The sequence below is a fragment of the Pleuronectes platessa genome, chromosome 18, assembly GCF_947347685.1.
Source record: "Pleuronectes platessa chromosome 18, fPlePla1.1, whole genome shotgun sequence".
Classification (NCBI taxonomy): Eukaryota; Metazoa; Chordata; class Actinopteri; order Pleuronectiformes; family Pleuronectidae; genus Pleuronectes; species Pleuronectes platessa.
In genome coordinates, this window is record NC_070643.1 from 2,281,755 (window position 1) to 2,302,449 (window position 20,695).

At 42.6% G+C, this 20,695-nt stretch overlaps 1 protein-coding gene across 2 annotated transcripts in view; it reads right to left on the bottom strand.

Moving 5' to 3' along the window:
- Positions 1 to 20,695, bottom strand: part of phf14 (PHD finger protein 14) — a 95,184-nt gene that overhangs the window by 69,223 nt on the left and 5,266 nt on the right. For both annotated transcript variants that reach the window (XM_053446453.1, XM_053446454.1), the window contains exons 4-10: positions 20,432 to 20,564; positions 15,166 to 15,325; positions 14,243 to 14,354; positions 12,345 to 12,482; positions 11,209 to 11,355; positions 10,261 to 10,531; positions 8,818 to 8,924 (exon numbers count right to left, since the gene is read on the bottom strand). In XM_053446453.1, the coding sequence (XP_053302428.1) occupies positions 8,818 to 8,924; positions 10,261 to 10,531; positions 11,209 to 11,355; positions 12,345 to 12,482; positions 14,243 to 14,354; positions 15,166 to 15,325; positions 20,432 to 20,564 (1,068 nt within the window). The remainder of the gene's footprint in view (positions 1 to 8,817; positions 8,925 to 10,260; positions 10,532 to 11,208; positions 11,356 to 12,344; positions 12,483 to 14,242; positions 14,355 to 15,165; positions 15,326 to 20,431; positions 20,565 to 20,695) is intronic.

Genomic DNA, 20,695 nt, shown 5'->3' on the forward strand with positions numbered 1-20,695 from the left:
CCAAGTTTTGTGGTCACAAGTCAACGCCGAGAGATACTGCCTGTCCAACGACCCAGCCCAGATGCTCTCTGGACAAACGATTCCCCAAGCCTGCCAGGTCGCCAGTGAGGTTGACATGGTCATTCCTCCACGAACCGCCGGGGCCCCGATCCGACTTGAAATCCTCAAGGGACAAAGGTTACCGGGTCCGCAGGCCTTCTTCCAACCGCTGCCCCCCTTTCAGGAACTCAACCTGGCAGTCTGTGGCACGCCACTGCTGGAAGTGAACCACCGAACGACGTATGTGCTTGTGAAAAACCTCACGCACTGCCCCGTTCAATTGAAAGCACACCAAGTGATAGGAATGTTGATTGACAGCTCATTCCACGATTTCGAGCTGACGATACCGGTCATTGGGGAACTTCCCCCTTCTCTAGCCAAAGACGACGCCGTGGATCAAGTCCTTCACACATTCCCAACCAACATGATCACGGTTATGCGTCATGAGTCACTGCAAGATGAAGCCATTTGTGGAGCCTCCCTGACGACAGAAGGGGACATGATGGTGTATGCTCTAGCAACTCAACCAGGGCAGGACAGCCCAGGGGATGCACAGGCTGCAGAACTATATCCCGGGTTCGAGGCTGAGATCAGACAACAACTAGAGAAAGCAGATGCCCTGACAACAGACGCACAGAGAAAAGTGCTCCGGGATCTGTTCCTTGACTTCCAGTCAATTTTCTCCAAAGACTCTACCGATTGTGGAGTCACTGACCTCCACATGGTGCGTATCCCCACGGATCCAAACGCACCTCCGACCTTCGTACGTCAGTACAAAATCCCATTGGCAGCCTACGAGTCCATTCAAGACATCCTCGACACCCTGTTAGAGAAACGTATAATCAGGGAATGTAATTCAACTTACAATTCACCCATTTGGCCAGTGCTAAAACCAACCGGAAAATGGCGTCTCACCATCGATTACCGTCCTCTGAACAAACAAGTCCCCCTGTCCCGCTGGCCCATGATTCACCTTGATCAAGAGCTAGCCAAAGTAAAAGGAGCCACGTTCTTCTCCACCGTAGACGTGGCAAATGGATTCTGGACTATGAAGGTAGACCAAGCCGACCAATATAAACTAGCTTTCTCTTTCGGAGGTAGCCAGTACACCTGGAACCGGTGTCCTTTCGGATATTCAAACTCTCCATCCGAGTTCAACATCTTTCTCCACAAAGCCATGAGTGACGCCGCAACACGTGGAAATCTCATTTATGTGGATGACATCCTCATGAGGAGCCAAACCTTTGAGGAACACATAACTGAGATCCGACATGTCCTCAAGCAACTGTCCAATGCAGGAGCCAAGCTGGCTCTCACCAAAGGCCAGTGGTGTCGCACCAAGGTGAAATATGTTGGCCTGATAGTCGGCGCTGATGGCATCGAACCCCAAGCAGGGCGGATACAAGCCATCAAAGACATCAAGGCCCCCAGTCGCCTAACAGAACTCAGAAGTTTCCTCGGGGTCTGTAACTACTCCCGCCAGTTCATTGAAGACTACGCAGAGATAGCCAGACCTCTCACCGAACTCCTGCGCAAAGACAAGCCCTTCGAGTGGGAAGAATCCCAAGAACAATCTTTCCGTCAGATGAAAGAAAAACTCTGTTCGGCACCCTGTCTGGCCTACCCAGACAAAGACAAAGAGTTCCACCTCGAGGCGAGCTTCTCCTCCCACTGTCTCAGTGCGGCCCTGGCACAGAAGTACGACACCGACAAGCGTGTTGTGGCCTACGCCAGTCGACCCCTTAGCGGTGTGGAAATCAAATTTTCAGACTGTGAGAAAGCACTCCTGTCCACAGTCTGGGCTGTAGAACACTTCCGCAGCTACATCGGAGGACAGAAGGTCATCATAGAGACGTGCCACCAACCCGTAGCCTTCCTGAACAGCCAAAGACTTAGAGAAGGACGGGTCACAAACAGCCGCATAGCCACATGGATGATGGCACTGCAAGGCTACGACATCGAAGTGAAATACGCCCAAAACAACAAGATGGCCCTGGGTAAAGGCTTGGCGGAGTGCCACCATTGTGATGAAAATGAACAATCAGACCCCATCTCTCTCCCAACAACCACTCCATCACTGCCTTCCAACCACCGTTATTATGAAGAAAACGTCTGCGAAGATCTTCCCAAGGTCTATGTTGATGGCTGCTCGTTCCACCACGAGAGCCAGCTCCGGGCAGGAGCTGGCATTGCCTGGGCCAACTACAGCAGCAGCGAACCAACTCACTACAAGCTAGGGCCCAAGACCAGCCAGTACGCAGAGATCGCTGCTATACTCATCGTCCTTCAACAAGCAGTCAAGCTGGCTATAACGCAGTTGGTGATCTGTTCAGATTCAAACTATGCCCGTCACAGTTTCATCTCCCATTTTCCCTTATGGAAGGAAAAAGGAATGAAAAATGCCAGGAACAAGGAAGTCAAGCACTCAGAACTCTTCCTGACCTGTGATCAGTTGGTAACAGACCAAGGGCTGATAGTTTACTGGAAGAAAGTCAAAGGTCACTCCCAACTAGCTGGACCAGACAAAGACGGCAACGACGAAGCAGACCGACTAGCCAAGCTAGGAGCAGACGAAGGCGTGCACTGGGAACTACAGGGCGATGGACTTCAAAGTCCCCAAAACTGCGTGGTGAACGCGATCACCCGACGACAGGCAAGGGAGCGACAAGAGAACCCCCAAGCCTGCGACCAGATCCTGCATCTGGGTCGTAAACCTGAAGATACAGACTTGGTTGCAATGCAGGAACAGGATCCCGTCATCAGTGCCATCCGCCAGATAGTCGCGACACCTCCCCCGCAAGACTCCCAACCATTCACTGACCAACCCAAGGAGGTACGGGCATATCAAACGGCACTACCCCACCTGAAGATGGAAAAGGATCTGCTCATCTACACCCGTAATGGCCAAGGACCAAACCGGTGGGTCGTTCCGACCAACCACCGGGGGGTAATGTTGTCCCACGCTCACGATTCCCTTGTCGGTGGCCATAGAGGTTACAAGGCTACTCTAAGCACCCTGCAGCAAGTCGGGTACTGGCCATCAATGGCCCATGACACCCAATCATACGTCCGAGGGTGCCTTACCTGTTGCCAGTTTCAACCGTCATCACCACTGAGTCGCGCCCCACTTCAAGGAAGGGGGGTCTCATTTCCATGGTCCCACCTTCAGATCGATTGGATTGGACCGGTCCCAAAGTCATCACGAGGCAACAAGTACCTGCTCACCGTTACTTGTGCCTTCACCAAATGGGTGGAATGCCTCCCAGCGTCCAATGACACAGCCGTCATCACAGCAGTCCTACTGCTAAATCATGTGTTCAGTCGCTGGGGCCTACCACTTTCAATTGATTCGGACCGGGGAACCCATTTCACATCTCACGTCATGACCTCCCTCTGCGACATACTTGGAGTTGAAGTCAGATTCCACATCTCCCATCACCCCCAATCGTCAGGCCAAGTAGAACGTGCCAACCGGACCATTATCCACATGCTGAAGAAGTACGTAGGAAGCAATGGAAAGGACTGGGACGTAAAACTTCCCCTGGTGCTGATGGCAATCAGGTCCACCCCGCACCGCTCCACAGGTGTCACCCCCTTTGAGATGATGACAGGAAGACAAATGACTCTCCCCCTGCATCTGTTGTACCATGCGGAAGACCTCAGCGTTGTGACCGCATACACTGCACATCAGTACGTGGCAGAGCTACGTGACCATCTGAAGACGACCTTTGCACTGGCACAAGAAACTCTGGAGGCCAGTGTGAAAGCTTCAAAAGCCTACTATGACAAGAAAACCTCCCACCATGAATACGAAGTGGGTGACAAGGTTTTCTATTTCAAGTTCATAAGACCAGTGGGGGTCTCCAAGAAATTCCTCCCCAGCTGGATAGGTCCCTTTGAGGTCGTGGGGAAACTCTCACCGGTAGCATACCGAATCAGGATCCCGAAACAGAGAAGACCCCCCACGTACAAATGGGTCCATTCAAACCAGATTAAGCCATACCATCCTTCCCCAATCTCAGGAGCAGAGGCCTACCCCACGTCAGAAAGGGGGGAGGCAGCCCAACTCTTAGATGAAAACCACTGAACCACTCACAGCATCAATAGTCGCATGCGTAAAAATCAACCCACCAGCATGCATTAATATAAATCTTCATTCCATTTTCAGTATTAACTAGGGTTATTTGTTTCAAATTTAAGTTTATGCACAAAAACGAAGGACATACATTGGATTTGTCCCAGCACACCCTTTATCAGGGATGTTACTGATTACCTCTGTGGTCTGCGAGCCAATGCCCCAGAACAAAAGTGCCAAGGCAGCATGTCCACCAGGAATGAGGAAACTCCTACAAGAGTAGAGCGAGCTGGTGACAAATGGTTGGTTAACACACCCGCCACTGAAGCCATAATGGCCTATGACCGTCATGATTCATCCACTAAACTAAAGCTGTTAAACCAGACGATGTTCTTGGTGGTTCCTCAAGGAGCCACTGTACATATTGGTGACATTGTCCTCCATCATCTCAACTCCGACAGACACGACACAGAGATTGAGATCATGGACGCCTTTCAGGGTCACAACCTCACAATTGACACCGATATCCAACAACAGCTTTTAGCTGAAGGAACAAGGGAGGTAAAGTTCCACGTTAGATCAACTGGACTTACCACCGAATTTGGTAGACACTTTCATCGGACAGCAGGAATTACAGAGCATCCCATTAGCATGGTCGCGCTGGTACTGCTCCTTAGTGGATGGGTTATTACGATAGGTGTGGCTTTCTTTCTGCACAGATACATTCAGAAACTCCAAGCGAAATTGGACTCACTCCTTTTCATTCCCAAAAGAAAGGCTAAGATAGCTCCCCGGGCTACCCAAGACATCCCACTAATTTAAGAAATTTCTGTCTGTCTCTCTTGCGCCGTTTTTCCTTTCCTTTCTTTTCATTTCACCTTTCGTATCAATTCATAGGTATGTTACAATTACTGCCGAGAAGAGGGTGTGAAACTGAAATCGTGTGCTGTGTTTTAGGAATAGTAGATAGTCTCTCTGCCTAGATTTTGCCTCTGTCTGCCCAGACATAAATGTCTCACTCTGTCAAGATCATGCCTCCGTCTGCCCAGACATATATGCTCTCTCTCTGCCGAGGACAAACACCTCATGTAAAATGAACTGACTTTTCACTCTTCCCACTTCACTCAAGGATTATCCCATGGATTATAATTGGACTGTTGACCCTTGTTTGCTCTGAAAACCGCGACTAACGTCCCACTCTCCAGACCAAAGGGGGGATGTTGGGACCTACAGCCACAGAGAACCATAAAATGAGGACTGGTGGAAGATTCCACTCCAGCCTAAAGTACGGGGGGGGGAGCAGGCTACAGTTGGAACTGTCAATGACCCCTGCTGTGTCTCTAGCCGCGCCTCAGATTTTGAACTCTGACCCTCCTATTGGCCTAAGACCCTTAACCCTGCTAGAAGGCGGGAGTAACCTCTAAGGTGCTATTTAAGGGCAAACACACCGAAAATAGTTCTTTCCAGTTCCACTCACATTAGAGCTAGCATCTCCAGTTTAGTTCTCAGTGATTCACAGGACACAAAGGAAACAAACTTAACAGCTGTTTGATTTTTCATAAGTTTATTTTAAACTTATCTTTTCGTAGTTTCACTTTTAGTTTAAAGCTATTTTTTTCTAATCCAGTTTAAGCTTAACTTATCCTTTTTTAGTACATCGTAAACTTATTTTTCCTATTTTTACTTAAAGCTTTTAATCTGAATAGCGCGCGGCAGAAACTCCCCCTCACTCGCTGGCCGAGAACAGAGACACTTTCCCCGCTATCCACGGACAATCCGGCGACGGTTGTTCCTTCCTGCAGACGGGCAAAGACCTTGCCAAGGAGAACGAGAAGCATTCTCTCCGAGACGGGCAAAGACCTTGCCAAGGAGAACGAGAAGAATCCTCTCCGATTCGGCCCAGCGCAATCTCGCCGTCGCCCCCAGCGGCTCCGCGATCAGCGGCCCGAGGCCAGGACATCATCCACTTCCTCCTTCCGGGATTCGCGCTACTCCGGTCGTGCACGAAACCCCGCGAAGCAACACGAAGTAAGAGACATATGTCTGGGCAGAGTCTAGTTTAATAATTAGCGTGTTTTTGTATATGATTGTACTTTTATAGAAAGACCGCCGTGTCGATCTTATTGTGAAAAGCGCGCGGTGACGATCCGGCGCTTCCTGTTTGATTCGTGTTTCCGTCAGGCCGATCTCACAGAAGACGTGCATCTGTTAAAAGACACCTCTTACGTAGCTGGATTGCCGGCCTCACTGTGTGATCGCCTCTGACGGCGTTTTTAAGATCATCTCCGATCTGTGTTACTATATGTTTCTCTCTTTCTCTCTATTGTATTCTCTCACATCCGCCGACATACACATCCTCGCCCACGCACCCACACATAGTCGCATTACATATAGTCATTCTGATATCAAGGAGGGCCTGAACGCACCTCGACGCCATTCGGCGCTAAAGCTAAGCTAAGACAAAGAATCCCTTTGTCCTCCCTCGACCTTTGTCCCACGTGTGTTTAAGTCGGCCATCTTTGACCATCTTGACTCTAAGTTACGTGGTCCTTCGACCATTGATTGCAATACACATCGAGGCCCGCCCTCCATTCGGACTCTAAATTCCTTAGGCGACTCCGCCATTTTGAGTTGTAGTCCTGGTGTATATTACATCACCAATTTTGTAGTCAAACCCCCAGGGTTAAGCCGGCCCTCTTAAACTTCGTGAGTCATCGACCCCCCTTTTTCCCTCTCTCTCTCACACACACATACACTCCCCCCCACTCACACACACACACACACGAACACACACACAGCCCTATCAGAAGGATGGCAGTGTGATCAATTGTGCTAAATGTGCTGCGACTGTATTGGATATAGCGGATTGTGTTAAATGAAGAATCATTTGGAACAACTTTGACTTTTATATCTTTTTAATAAACCCCTTTTATACTTAAAGTATTCGAATCTTGTGATTATTGGTGCATATTTATGTGAACACAGTTGGATAACGATAGCCAGTGCTTGAACTCAAACCCTTCATCGTTTATTATATAATCCCTAATATTAACTATTGAGATTATTAATTTAACTTTATCAGATGAGACTGATACTTATAGACTTATTCGTTGGTCCCTGTAACCAGGGTGGTGCCCCTTCTCGAGTATTAATATAGATAGTAGCATTCTTAAATTGACGATTTTATTGTTGTGACTAATTATTTCATTATTCTTGGTTGATAACCTTATCATTATTAATTGATAGCTTGTACTTTCTAAATTGATAATTACTTGTTTTTCATTAGTAGTTGTTATTCATTGATTGATTATTCTTAAAGTTTACATTAATTATTTAATTATTCTTAATCAATAAACTTTATCATTCTCAAATTAGTGATTTAATAATTCTTAATTGTTGAACTTCCTTATTTACTCATTAATGGTTTTATTGTTATTTGATTACTGATCATCTTCAATTAATAATCTAATTATTTTGTTTAATAAATAATCTTTATTGTTTCAATAATCATATTCCATGATTATTGATAATTAGCCAACGTCGAGTCCCCCTACTATTGCACAACACACCTCACGAAATAACATATTGATTTAGCTTTGACTTAAAAATTTATTGCCTTGATCTTTTAAAAGAACACCAATAGAGCGCTGTGCTCCCACAATTAAGGCTTTCTTGTCGTCCCTTAGGTCTCAATAAGTCGAGTAGGAGCCAAAGCTTTCAGCTACAAGCTCTTCCCGTGTGGAAACATCTCCCTGTTTCAGTTCGGGAGACAGAAACCTTCTGTACATTTCGGAGTAGGCTTAAAACCTTACTTTTTGATAAAGCTTATTATTAGAGTGGGTTCAGGTCTGTCTTGGACCTGCTCTTAGTTAAGATGCTATAGACTTGAATTTTGTCGGGAGTCACATGCATGAATTTTGTCACGCATGTGAATTTTGTCACGCATGTGAATTATTTTTTCTCCTCCTTCTTCAAAACATTAACATCTCATCAATATTTTTATTGACTTGACTTCTCCCCAGAGTCGTTTAGTGTTTTATCATTGCAGACCTAGGACCGTGGCTGCGGCCACATTGTGGATCGAGATGGTGGTTTGTGTTGGTATCCTATGATGGATTATAATTAATTTCTCTCAGACCCTTTCTTTAATATTAATACTTTAAACACTGATAAACCTCTTTTCTCATGAATGTTGTAAATATTGCAATCATGTTGATGTGTTTAGCTATCGCAGTCCTGTCTGTCCTGACAGAGAGAGATCCCTAACTCTCAGCTCTCTCTGAAGTCTGTAGAGCTGCTGTCATAGACATAGTTATTAGAATAAGATTGTCTTCTGAATTGTTTTTGTATAATTACTTTGATTATATTTTGAATAAATAATATCAAAATTACCATATTAAAGTAGTTAAATGAAATGAATAAGCCACAATGAACCACAATTAATCAATATGTCACTTCATCTGCATTTTAATTACTGTATGACACAGGTGGCTGTAGCATAATTTAATAATAAATAATAACGACACAGGTGTCCTCGTTTACTCTTGGTTTATATGGCTATTTGTTTAATTATGTGTGTAAGAATTATTATCTACTTTAATAATAGTAATAACACAATCAATGTCCATTTCAATTTTCAGATGAGCAATTTGTTTTCAAACATTTGAACAATAAACCGGGCGAGGATGGATTCTGCTGCTCACCTTGTTGTACTCCACATGCAGTTTTTCTTGCTCGCTCTCCAGCTTGTCTTTTAAGTTCTTCTGTTCAGAGATGTTGTCCTGGATCTGGATCATTCGCATGTTCCGCTCTGAATATCAATGGGACAAAAATCAATAGCAAGATCGCAATCTATAGCCAAGAAAGAGCACATGAGAGTGTACTGATGGCAGATAGGCGCTCTGCTGCAGAGTATGCTCTCAAGGTTACTGTCATGGAGTCTGCTCCACATTTGGCAAAATAATCACTTTTGGGGGAGAAAATGATGAATAACCTATTAACATTATAGAGTATTAGATAAATGTGTTTAGCTTTCTTAAAATTGCAATCACGACGCCAAATATTACTCCCCCTCTTTGGATCTCAAAATCAGAAAGTTTACCTTCATATTAAAAAAATTATTAGGTATGGATGGTTTAGTGACATAAGAATCATGTGTTAAGCTCAGTGCTCTTCCTGAAGCAGCTCAGTATGACCATGAAGGGCGATGGAAAAGAGGGAAAAAACAATGCATCAGATTTAATTATTTTTTATACTAAGATTTACCCTTTGTATTAGGCAAGGTGGGGTATTTTCAAAAATGCAGGAGCCTGGTAATGTGTTTTTAATTACACCCTATACCAACTCAAAGCCAGAATTAACATCCAGTGTCAGAAAAGGGGAATATCCGTCCACTCAAAGAGCAGGATGATCCTCAGTAATCAAAACTGGAGAAGATTGTGTTTGGTTGTCAGTGGATTTTTTTCAGACATGAACTCCAGATAATGTCTGGAATATAGGGTCTGAACATTATGACTTTCACTTATGAACAAGGCAGCAACAGTGTGCTCAGTTTTCCTTGATTAGAAATCATTTTTACCAATCCAAGCTTTTTCAATTTCCATGCCATGTTCTTTATGCGCTTTTCTGGTTGTAGATATCTACAGCATCAATTAGGATTTTAATTCACCGTAAACAAGACTTTAAAAAGTGGAGAGCAGAGGATATAATCTGGAGAATCGGCTACAGAGTTTATACAGAATTTGCCTTTCACACATGCACAACACAGTGGGAGGTTGTCTGCCTCAACGCTTTGACAATAGCAACAAATCCTCCGCATTAGGAGCAGCCAGGTACAGCAGAACGAGGCATGAAGTGACGTTTTAACCCCGAAGATCATGTGATATTCACAGTCAACGGTGTAAGCTCATAACACCGCAAACTCTATTGACGTCAGTGTCCTATCCTGGGTTGCTTCAGACATTATACCAGGAGGCCAGGTGGAGAAAGTCTGCAGAGACTGCAACACGTCTCACTCAGACATTTGCGTTCACACATGCACTGCTGAGTTCAGTGCATGTCTGAAAGCAGTAATATAGAGACATCTCTATCCAACGTTATGCTAGAATAACTGACAAAAGAACACTGGCAAATGAATGAGTCCTTACCGAGGTAGTAATTGACAAAGTCAGCTGTGAGGGCAGGCTGCTTGTGTTTCCTGCGTCCGTCCATGCTGGCACTGGTGTCAGACGTGTCCACTGGGAATATGTCGGTGCTGATGCCCATCAGCTCTGCCTTCCTCATCAGCTTCCTGATGGCTGAGGCACTGGAAGTGAGAGGGCGTGGCAGCTTTTCCCGGGGCACCCACGCCTGAGGCCGAGTGTTCCTGGACAACTCTGCTTTTGCCCTGTACTGCTGCAGGCGGGTGGTGATTCGGGCCTGCAGGTGTGACAGACAATTACATAGACTAAGGCCCAATCACATTTCTCCGCTCCTCCCTACCCCTTAGCCCTTCCCCTCTATTTTTGTGTGTTCTCGTGTTGGGTTAGGTTTTTGCCGATTCTTGTTTTGAGGGAGAGGGCAAGTGTTTAAGGCTGTAGAACCCTCGAAAACTGCGATTTTTCAGACCCACACTTTAAACCAAACTTCTAAAATCAAATATATTTGCATTTTCTCTGGATTTCATACGATCTATATTTCATAATCAATAACCAAGACAATCATGGAGACTTGTTTCCAAGAAATAAAAATCATACTTAGGATATTACATTTTTCTCTCTTGCTTGTCCACAAATGACTATTCCCCTGTTAGTATATATTGATTGTTACCAAAATTGTGATGTTTTACACCCCGCCCCTCAGAATCATTATACAATTTGAGTGTCACAATTTCTAGCATGTAATAACAGTTCTACATAAATATTTAATGGACTTATGATGAAACATAAATTGCAAACCAAAACCTGGCTCTAATCTCCACTCCTCCACTGAACGCTTATCCAGTAGCAAAATAGCCAAGCTTTGGGCAAATGGCTGGAGGCACAAACACGTATGCACATCTGAAAAGTTGTTGTGGGCTTTGGCTGTTGCAGCCGATATGAGTGAATGAACCTTACCTGAGCTTCAGGAGTAAGCTGTCTTTCTCTCTCCTGCAGAGAGACCTTACAGTAGGATTGCAAGGCCAGATAATTCTTCCTTTTCCACTTCCTGTCAAAGCGGTCTGCATGCTGTTTGCAGTACGCAAAAAATGGGTCTGCAATATCCTGAGGAAGAAGAAATTACATACATTAACGTAATAAAACTGAAAGACTAATTAATTAAGAAAACAGGGACGGCTTTTATTACATCTGACTTTCACATCCAAGCTGCCTCCATTTCTCACTGTGACACAAGAACAAATGCAGAAATAGTTGTTCCAGGTGTTGGCTTCCTGGAAGCATTTAAGATGGACAAGCTGCAGTGGATGGATTCAACAGTTTGACTTGTTGATAACCTGAACCTTTGTGTCCACTAATTAGAAAGTTCCAGCAAGCAATTGGCTATTCTGAAAAAAGAAAAACAGCAGCATATCGGCTAATTTGGTGAGGTGTCCTAGTTGCTGAAATGTTACTCTGAGATTAGCTTGTTAGCAGTTAGCGAAAACTCAAACTCAAGTCCACCAGATCAAGTTCCGTCCTCAGAAAACTATACATCACATGTATTTCCTCTGATGTTCTGCTTCAAGAATCCCTGCAAGGTGTCATATAGGACACAGCGGTCAATGTTTTAATCACCCTGCCTGTAGCTTACAGGTTTCGGAGGACTGAGGCAGCAGTGACCTGACAGACAAAATGAGCATGATCACATTATCGTGTACATTTTTCATCAGAGCTGCTGGAACTTAAAACGTTTCTGTTAACTCTGATAAACCAAATACCCCAAATGATGAGTCACTCACAGTTAAAATCAGAATGTCCAAAATGTCTGTTAGTGGTAGACTAATTATATTCAGGTAGGACATATCTTGTGATTTCTCATCCTATGTGTAAATCTAACAAAGATGAGATGTTTTGTAGGTGTGACAGAAGTTTAGCTAAAAAAGGCCTTTTTGAGTGGTACTGCACCTGAAATATTATACGTTAAGAGAAAACAGAAAGGAGAGTGCTTCACTTTAGTGTGTCCTTCAGACAGCTGACCAACAACATTGAAACGCTTTAACACCTCACAAAGTGATAGGCTATCATGTATTGAATATCCAGGTTGCTCCGCTTACCTCCTCTGCTGCAGCCTCAGACAGGAGCCCCTCCCTCTGTGCACAGGTCACATGGAAGTAGGACCTACACATCCCTGCATCACAGCTGATGCACACACCAGTCCTGGCAAAACGGGCATCCTCACAGAAACTGCATTCCTACAGGCAACATAGTTCAACATAGAGAATTCAAGTGCCATCTGCGACATTGAAACGTCTAACATTTCTCCCATTGTCACACGGATTGCCTTTTTTATCGTAATATATGCCATTGAGTTCATGCATCCTCCAAAATAATGCATTATATCAACAGTCACTAAACACCATGCGAGTATGAAATCTGTATGGATTATATAAAAAAATGCTGTTCTTCCTTGAAACTAGTATCTGGAAAAAGTCTCTTTAATTGACATTCAAAATGTCCAAACACTTTCAGCACCATTGTCAGGTATACAGCAAGAAGAGGAGCATATCAGGCATGCCACAATTCAACTATGTAACTGTAGACTGTCGTTCATAATTTCACCTGCTTTCCCACCATATACAAACAGACTTCTCTCTTCAACTAACATTACACTGCTGCTACCTTGTGATGGCTGCTGCCTGTACTGATCTGTTTGTCTGTTCTCAGTCTATAAAGCTTAAGCTGCTGGTTCCAGGGTCTATTTTGCTCTCTTCTTGCCTGTGAGTAGTTGCTTGGTTATGGTGCTTTGGTTCCTTTTCAGTTCTTTACTACACACATTCCTTTCTCATGCATACGTTAGACAATCGATTCCATTGGATCCCTTGGCCAGGTTGGGCTGGGTTTAGTTTAGTTTTGGTAGATGCTTAGATGGGAGGCAACCCAGATTGGGCAGCTTAAGTGTGTGGAAGCAATTGTACCCCTCTTGAGAGGTTGCATTTGTTTGGGGCTGAAGAATAAATGAATGTTGCCACCCCTTGGCAAATGTCTCTGGAGAACGACCTCGGGAATTTGTGCATTTGCTTGTTTGCATGTCGCTTCTTAAAACTTTTTTTTCAGTGCCAAAAAAAACTACCACAAGGCTGATTAGATTTGGTCTATTACATTTGATTAGGCAGTTTGTAGGAAAATCTGTGGTTGGTTTTGCCATGTGGTACGCTTACTAATGTACATTGTGTTTGGTATATAATGTTTGCCTATTTTCATATGCCCATATTCTTGCTGTATTTTCCTCAATTCCTTTGTTGTAGAGCAGCAAATTTAGTTGCTTTTGCTGCAGTTGGAGGCTCAGGAAGGTAGGCACACTGCTTATCCAATTCAAATCCAGATTAGGAAAACGTCGTTGAGGGGAGGCCCTGAAAGTTGATGATCCTGTTGTGTGTGGTCAGTTTAAACTTCGGATGCGTTAATGGGGATTGCCTACATCCAGGCACAGTGTATTGGTTGATCTGATTAACAAATATCCCTCTTTGTTTGATCCACATCTCACACTCATCTGCTGGAACTGTTATTGATAAGGGGAGCACTAAACCATTTCTGCAGCCTTTTGGGGACACTTTAATACCAATCTTTAATGGTTTGAATGTCACAGCCTATCTGGGTATTGTTGCTGATCATGTTCATTCCTTCATGGCCACAGTTTACCATCTTCTAATGGTTATTTCCAGAAGCCTAATGTTCCATGTCACAAAGCAAAAGACCCTCTTCCATGAACACTTTAGGATGTGGTAGAACAGATGATTGGCAGCAAGTGTAGTTGAGGGTAAAAGGAGGCTCTGTCTAATACTAGAGTTGTGTTCCCGATAAATTGCTTAGTGAGTGCATTAGGATATAAGTCAGGATAAAGTAATCCAAAAGGACATCTGAAACTGGGTCCTGCAGCATGTTAAAGTTGTCAGTAAAACTTAACAGAAGCTATGCATCAATAAGCTGCATCAGTATGTAAAAGAGTACTTGCCTTGGCCCCGTATTTTGAATAATTCATTTCCGTGAGCGTCACTGGTCGTAGTTTATCAATGTCTCCAAATGCTACTCCAGGAACATAAAGTGCACAAACGACATGCACCCATCTGAAAACGAAGATAAAGACAATCAAATTGATGATAAACAGGTTTGGTATTTTGATCTTTTAAGTAATTTTTCTACTCAAAAACACAGTAAATGAGGACCGTCCTGCTATTTTAAGGATAAAGATAAATAAATATAGTCATAAAAGATGTAATTTAAAGTAAATCAAATAATGCATTTAAAATGATCAAAATCTATGATGATGGATACTTTGCATTCAATGTAGGGATCACTGCAAACAAAAAAACTTAATATCATGAAATTGGCTGCAATGACTTTCCCAGACACTTCAAAAAGAAATGGATTCATAGATTTATGTAGCCCCAGACTCTTGACTACAGTTTGCTGTGACACAATTTCAAATGCGGACTTTAGGGAAGAGAATCCGAAGTCCAATATAAAGATATCCATCTCTGGCAAGCAACCGCTTCACAGTTTAATTTGCTGTGTTTTTCATGCTCTAGTGAAGTAGTAAATTCGGGTGCAGCCTGGCTGAGGAGCACTATCAGCGATAACGTGGCTGAAGTCTCCACGCTTCACATAACACACTCTTTTCTCTCACTCCTTTTATTCCTCTATCTCTTCTCTTCCCTCCATCCCCTTTTCTCATTCGTCTACCAGCTCTTTCTCTCTCTAACTCACTTTTCTCCCATGCACTGAATATATATATATATACAATTTAGATAGCCTTTGGCTGCCTGCAGCATTTTGACCAGTGAAGGTCATTAGGTGATATTTGTTTCTGAACACGTTCCACTAGTTGGCCTCGTAATTGGCAACTGACCACCGGGTCAGTGTGCTGCTGTATCCCACCTCCCAGCATCCGTCTCTTTGAAGATGCCATCCTGGTTGGGGCACAGCTCACAGCTCGGAGTCACTCCGTTTTTACAGGCGTCACAGAACCAAGGCTCGGTCGAATTCTCAGAGGCTGAGCTCATGATCGAGTCACTTTCGCCATCAACACCATAGCACCCTGGAAACACAGAAACGGTTTGCCGGTATGGCAAAGTCAATTAAATTGTTCAGTCATCATATAGAGCAGTAACGTGAATATCACAATTTGTCACTACAACTCAAGAAGCAAAAGAAACATTGGCCAGTGAGTTAAGTGTTTCATTGGACAGAGAAGCTCATTTGAAAGCACAAAACCATGACAATAATATACCAAATACGGCGAAAACTCTAAACTGTATAGTCTCTATTAAGAGTAGAGGGGTTCCAGCCAAGCTTATAATATTTTATGTAGAGTAAAGTTCATTTTTATATAATTTGAAGGCCAGCCAAGCCATAGAGATTGACTGACAACCCAACATACTATATTTTTACATTTATCAAAATAACATGAAACATGTTTGTATTTTTCCCTAGCCATGTGCAGCACTCTTGCCTCCTATGTTACTCTTTCTCTCTTCCTTCAGCTTTCAAATAAAATGTACCTTCATTAGACTGTCTTTGCAGTGCAAATTGATTTTTGTTCTGGTTTAGCGTTTTGGGAGCTGGTCTTGAAGCTGCTACAATTTAAGGGCCGATCACTATAGTTAAATACTGGCATTGCTTAATAAGGTGCATTCAATTGTCACAAATTTGCACCCTTTTATATAGTTTACTGTACTCCACAGAACATTTAACCAAAAGCTTAGCTTTTTTTATTCTTAGGGAAGTATGTCTCTCTCTCTCAATTGGAAAAAGATCCAACAGCTTTCTGTCCAGAGCTGTCCATCTCCTGTGACACTGCAGCACCACAAAATGAAAATTTAATAAAAAATCTAACCTTAGAGAAGCAAGAAGAAGCAAAGTGAAAGCATTTCAATGTTGTCCTCTTAATTTTCTGAGGCTGCCTTAACAATTACAAGGCTGATGTGGTTTCTATGGCAGCTATTACACCAGACAAACGTGCTCTTCCCTACCAATGAGGGCAGCAATCTGTACTCTGCCTCCATAGGGGAGATAACATTCTAACTCCTAATTCAGTCATCCAGCCTTCAGGCTTTTTAAGAAATAGGAAAGACTCACAAATCAAATGCTCAGTGTTCTGCATGCTCGTCACTATATGCCACACTGGGGAGCTGGGCAGCCAATCGAAAGCAAACACTGGGGCAGGCGGATTTATTTATTTCGCTCTAACTTTGTTTGGGGGTTCATGTCCTTTTCTGATTGAGAGACCTCTTGCTGTGTGTCCTGGTGAATCACTAATTTTGACCTCTTTGGGACTGGGGGTATTTTCAGTTTTTTCCCAGGTTTCTGGTCCGTTCCTTAAGGTCAACTCAAAGAGATAAACCAATCAAGCCACTGATTGCTCCACAGTGCAAATTATGTCACAGCTGGATTCCATCTTGACCTTCAGAACAGAAGACCTACTTAGAATCTAATTACCCAAGATGTGGGTGTAACTACTGCCTATTTCTCCACCAATTTCCTCCACAGTGTGTGGCAAGAGCAGGGTGCTGGTCCAATATAGTAAATAGGTATGACTAAAATACCTTTTGACAACAGTTGGGTGCTTCATCTTCACTGATTGGACTTGGAACTGGGGGTTATGAATGACCACCATACTGGCTTAATCGTCTTAGGGCTGAACCGTGGCACAAATCTTCGATGTTCCTTTTGAACTGAGATACAAAGCTCAGACCGTTAAGCCACGGGTTGCTGGCTAATATGAGCTAAGCTGACAAAAAGTGATGACTACAGGATAGCTTTATAATCCCTCAAGGAAAGATTATCCTTGTCAGAAATGACGAGCTTGGCAGAAAAAAGAAGGGGTAAGGTACAGTCAACTAAACCAGGAGAAGTACTTTTAACCGCATTGAGATTTAATACAAGAAAAATTGTGCTTGCCGTCAACAAAGCAGGTGTGGATGCATTCAGAAGTAGAAATATAAAAGCATGTTTGCATAAAGACATTAAATAAATGTAATGAGGGGGATGTCCATGTGATGAGCAAGCATACATTGTATGAATAAATGAGTAAAAAGACAAAAATAAATGCAGATGGTTCAATACAGACTCAAGAGCCATTCATAGTTTGCTGAGAGAAATTACATAATCGTGCTGAGGCTTTCAGTCATCAGATCTCCACCCAATTGAACACCCATATTGGACATCACGCTCTTCCACATGAAAATGCCAAACAAAAATGAGGGAATAACAAACTTGGGAGAATCTATGACAAGGAGAACTCAAGCTGCTTGTGTGGACACAACACCTTGACAAGCCAGTTTGTGTCGTATATCTAAATTTTTATGATTTATACAAAAATGTAATACTCAGATCTATGGAAAATAGGGGAAATGCCCAAACAAGGGTGTCCCTATACAATATCATAAGTATCTCTGTAAATATGAACTTTTGACATTTTAAAAGAAATGCTGTACTTTAAATGATTCTGATGTACTAAGATCTTTGTCTTCTTCCCACCACAGAGGATAAGAATAATAAAGTTCAAGATAATAATTTCCAACTAGGCTTCCAAGATGAGGCTCCAAAGCACTACTATGAAGCAATGACACATAACAAAAAGGTAGGGCTCTTTTATAATATTATGAAAAGTAAAAAGAAAAGGTTTGGATCAATATGAGTAATAAGTAATAATGAATATTAAGTTGATAACATTAGGAGAACTAAATACATTTAAGGCGCATTTGATAATGTTTTACTCATGTTTGGGTATAAAAGTCAGCCTAATTTTTACATCAGAAAAGAAAGTCGGTGGTTGGATATTAACATTTACATTGTATATAGCAACCAATTACTGATAAACAAAAACTGTTGTCCTATAAGGGACAAAATTAGCAACCTGGATTTACATTCTATTTAATATTTGAGCAAAAAGAGCCTTCTTTGGCATTTAGAGTCAAAGACAAATGAAGGTAAGACTAGACCTTGTGTACTAGTATTGCATCTGTACTGGCAAGCATTTGATTATTGTTAGAAAGGTCAGTAAGAACAGAACTTCTCCATGTGCTCCATGTACATGCTGGCTTTGTGGACACCTGCTCATTCCATCTTTTGATCTCTCACCCAGGTCCTGAGTGCCTACCTTTCATGTCAGTCTCTCTTCTCTTCTGAGAAGGAGTGATGTGTAAGGAAACTGGTTTGAACACAAGAACAAAGTGAAGCAGTGGAGTCGAGGGTCAAGACTGACTCCATATACCGACAGTTCAGCCCTCTTCCCTACCTCAAAGTCCTTCCTGACCTCATTTTATACAAGCAGCTGTGTCTGATAGACCTAGTTCACATGTTAAGTCCACCTTTTTAGCAGAGGTGCATCTCTGCTTGTCTCTGTCCCTCTTCGCACAAACAAAACAATCATTTATTTTGTTACTAATCGACAGTGTCGGATCATGAATCCGAATTGTTCCAGTCACTTTAACCCTGATGTCCTGGCTCTGCACATCTCTTCTCGTGACACAAAGTAAACCTCAATGATGTTTTGATCCTAATAACTTCTGATTAGTGATGGTGTTTATTGTTAAGTGAGTGCAGGTTAGCAGGGCTGAGGAGGGAGGACATGCAGCAGGGTAATACAGTATGGTACAAGGATACCCAATTCATAACGGTTTTGCCCTGATCCTGGAGCAGCGGATGCTTAATGAAAGTAGGGGAAACTATGATTTATTCACTCTATATTCATTGAGTGTGATAAACCTCTAACTACACTAACTAGTATGCCAAATGTCAGCAGACCCCCTTTTTACTCCATTTACCTAAGCATTTTTTATTCAGTTCATGGGGTAGGGGTTCCTGCACCAGAAATTCTAAACTAAAATAAATTTCTTATAAAACATGCCAACATCAACAATTAATGTTACTTTAGAAAAGAACACACTTCCACTGCCAAGGTCAACGACCCTGCCTCAGCAGCAGTTCTTCATAATCAAATAGCTCGATCTCAGGGTGGCAAACTTCCAGCTCAGCTCTCCTCAAAATAAAAGCATGGAATGGCCTGAATTCATTACTGCTAGCAACACCTTAGATCACAGTGCAATACTTAAAACTACAAGAAACGAGAACAGAGAGGAATACATGTATGAGTCAGAAGCCAAGTATGCACTAATACAAGTTAGTTTCTAAAGTCAGGGAAATTCTTGCCACAGTTTTTGTTTCTTTTGTCTGAGATCTCTGAATTGCTTACACAGCTGCTGAATAACATGTACCTGAGAGTCAAGAAGGCAGCTGGATGTGACTGGAGGCTTCTCACTCTGCAGTCAGGACTTACGTCTCAAAACCTGAATAAACTGAATCTTAACCATCTACATGTATACCACTACAAAAGTGGTAATAACTTAGATTTATTTTTGTTGTTGTTTGATTGGTTGTTTTTTGTGGCAAATGAAATGTCCCTTTAATGAACACAGGGGTGTATTGGAGGAAATAAGGATCAAGTAGGGCTGTCAATGATTATTCCAAATTTGACTGTATCAACATTTTTTCATTAAAAAAAATTGACTGTGAAAAAGTGAGTGAATAGCCTTCTGAACCTTCAAAAACTGTCAGAAAATGGCAAATTCGTTTGACTATCAAATTGGTTTGCCTTCTTATAGACATAATGCCTATAAAATATATTTTTAATTTTATAATATTTCATTTTGAGATTTATAAACAATCAAATCATAAAAAGAAAATCATAAAAAGTGATATCTTGAGAGAGGGCGACTGCTCAGTAAAATGTGTATCACTGTCTCTTTGTTTGAATTGGAAACTAAAAAAAAACGGAAGTATGCATTTGCTTGTGTTCAAGTATTGAACAGTGGTGTGACAGACAGTGGCTAAGCAAGGCCCTATATGTGAAGACACATGTAGTCCCAATACAGTCAAAGTTTATGAAGTAATAAATTACATTTATCTGGTAATTTTATAGTGCTGATAGACAGCCTGGGAATATATACTTCCTAACAAGCCAACTCCAGATACAAGTCTCTGAATTATGAATGTACTCACAGAGTTCACTTTTAGTAGCTTATCTAGTTTAATGGACCTGGTATCTTTAACCAGACTGTTGTTGCCTGACATATATTTATGGTTTTAGGCGCACTCTGTATATGTCAACACAGCGATGCATTGAACCAAATATGTAGCGTACCTTCGTGCACAGTGACCCCACAGTTGTCACACTGAATGATCTCGTCTGCGTCCTCGCTGTTGTCCCCCAGACAGACACAACAGATGAGGATGTGCTGAGTGCTCCAGGTCTGGGACCGGTCCAGCAAGGCATCCTGGGGAATCCAAAACGAAAGACACATGTAAGAAATAAAAGATGCAGTTGCTTGATATAATTATTAATTTTAAAAGGTCAGTTATAATTCTCAGGTAAATACAGTATCTGCAATGGGAACAAGCAAACAAG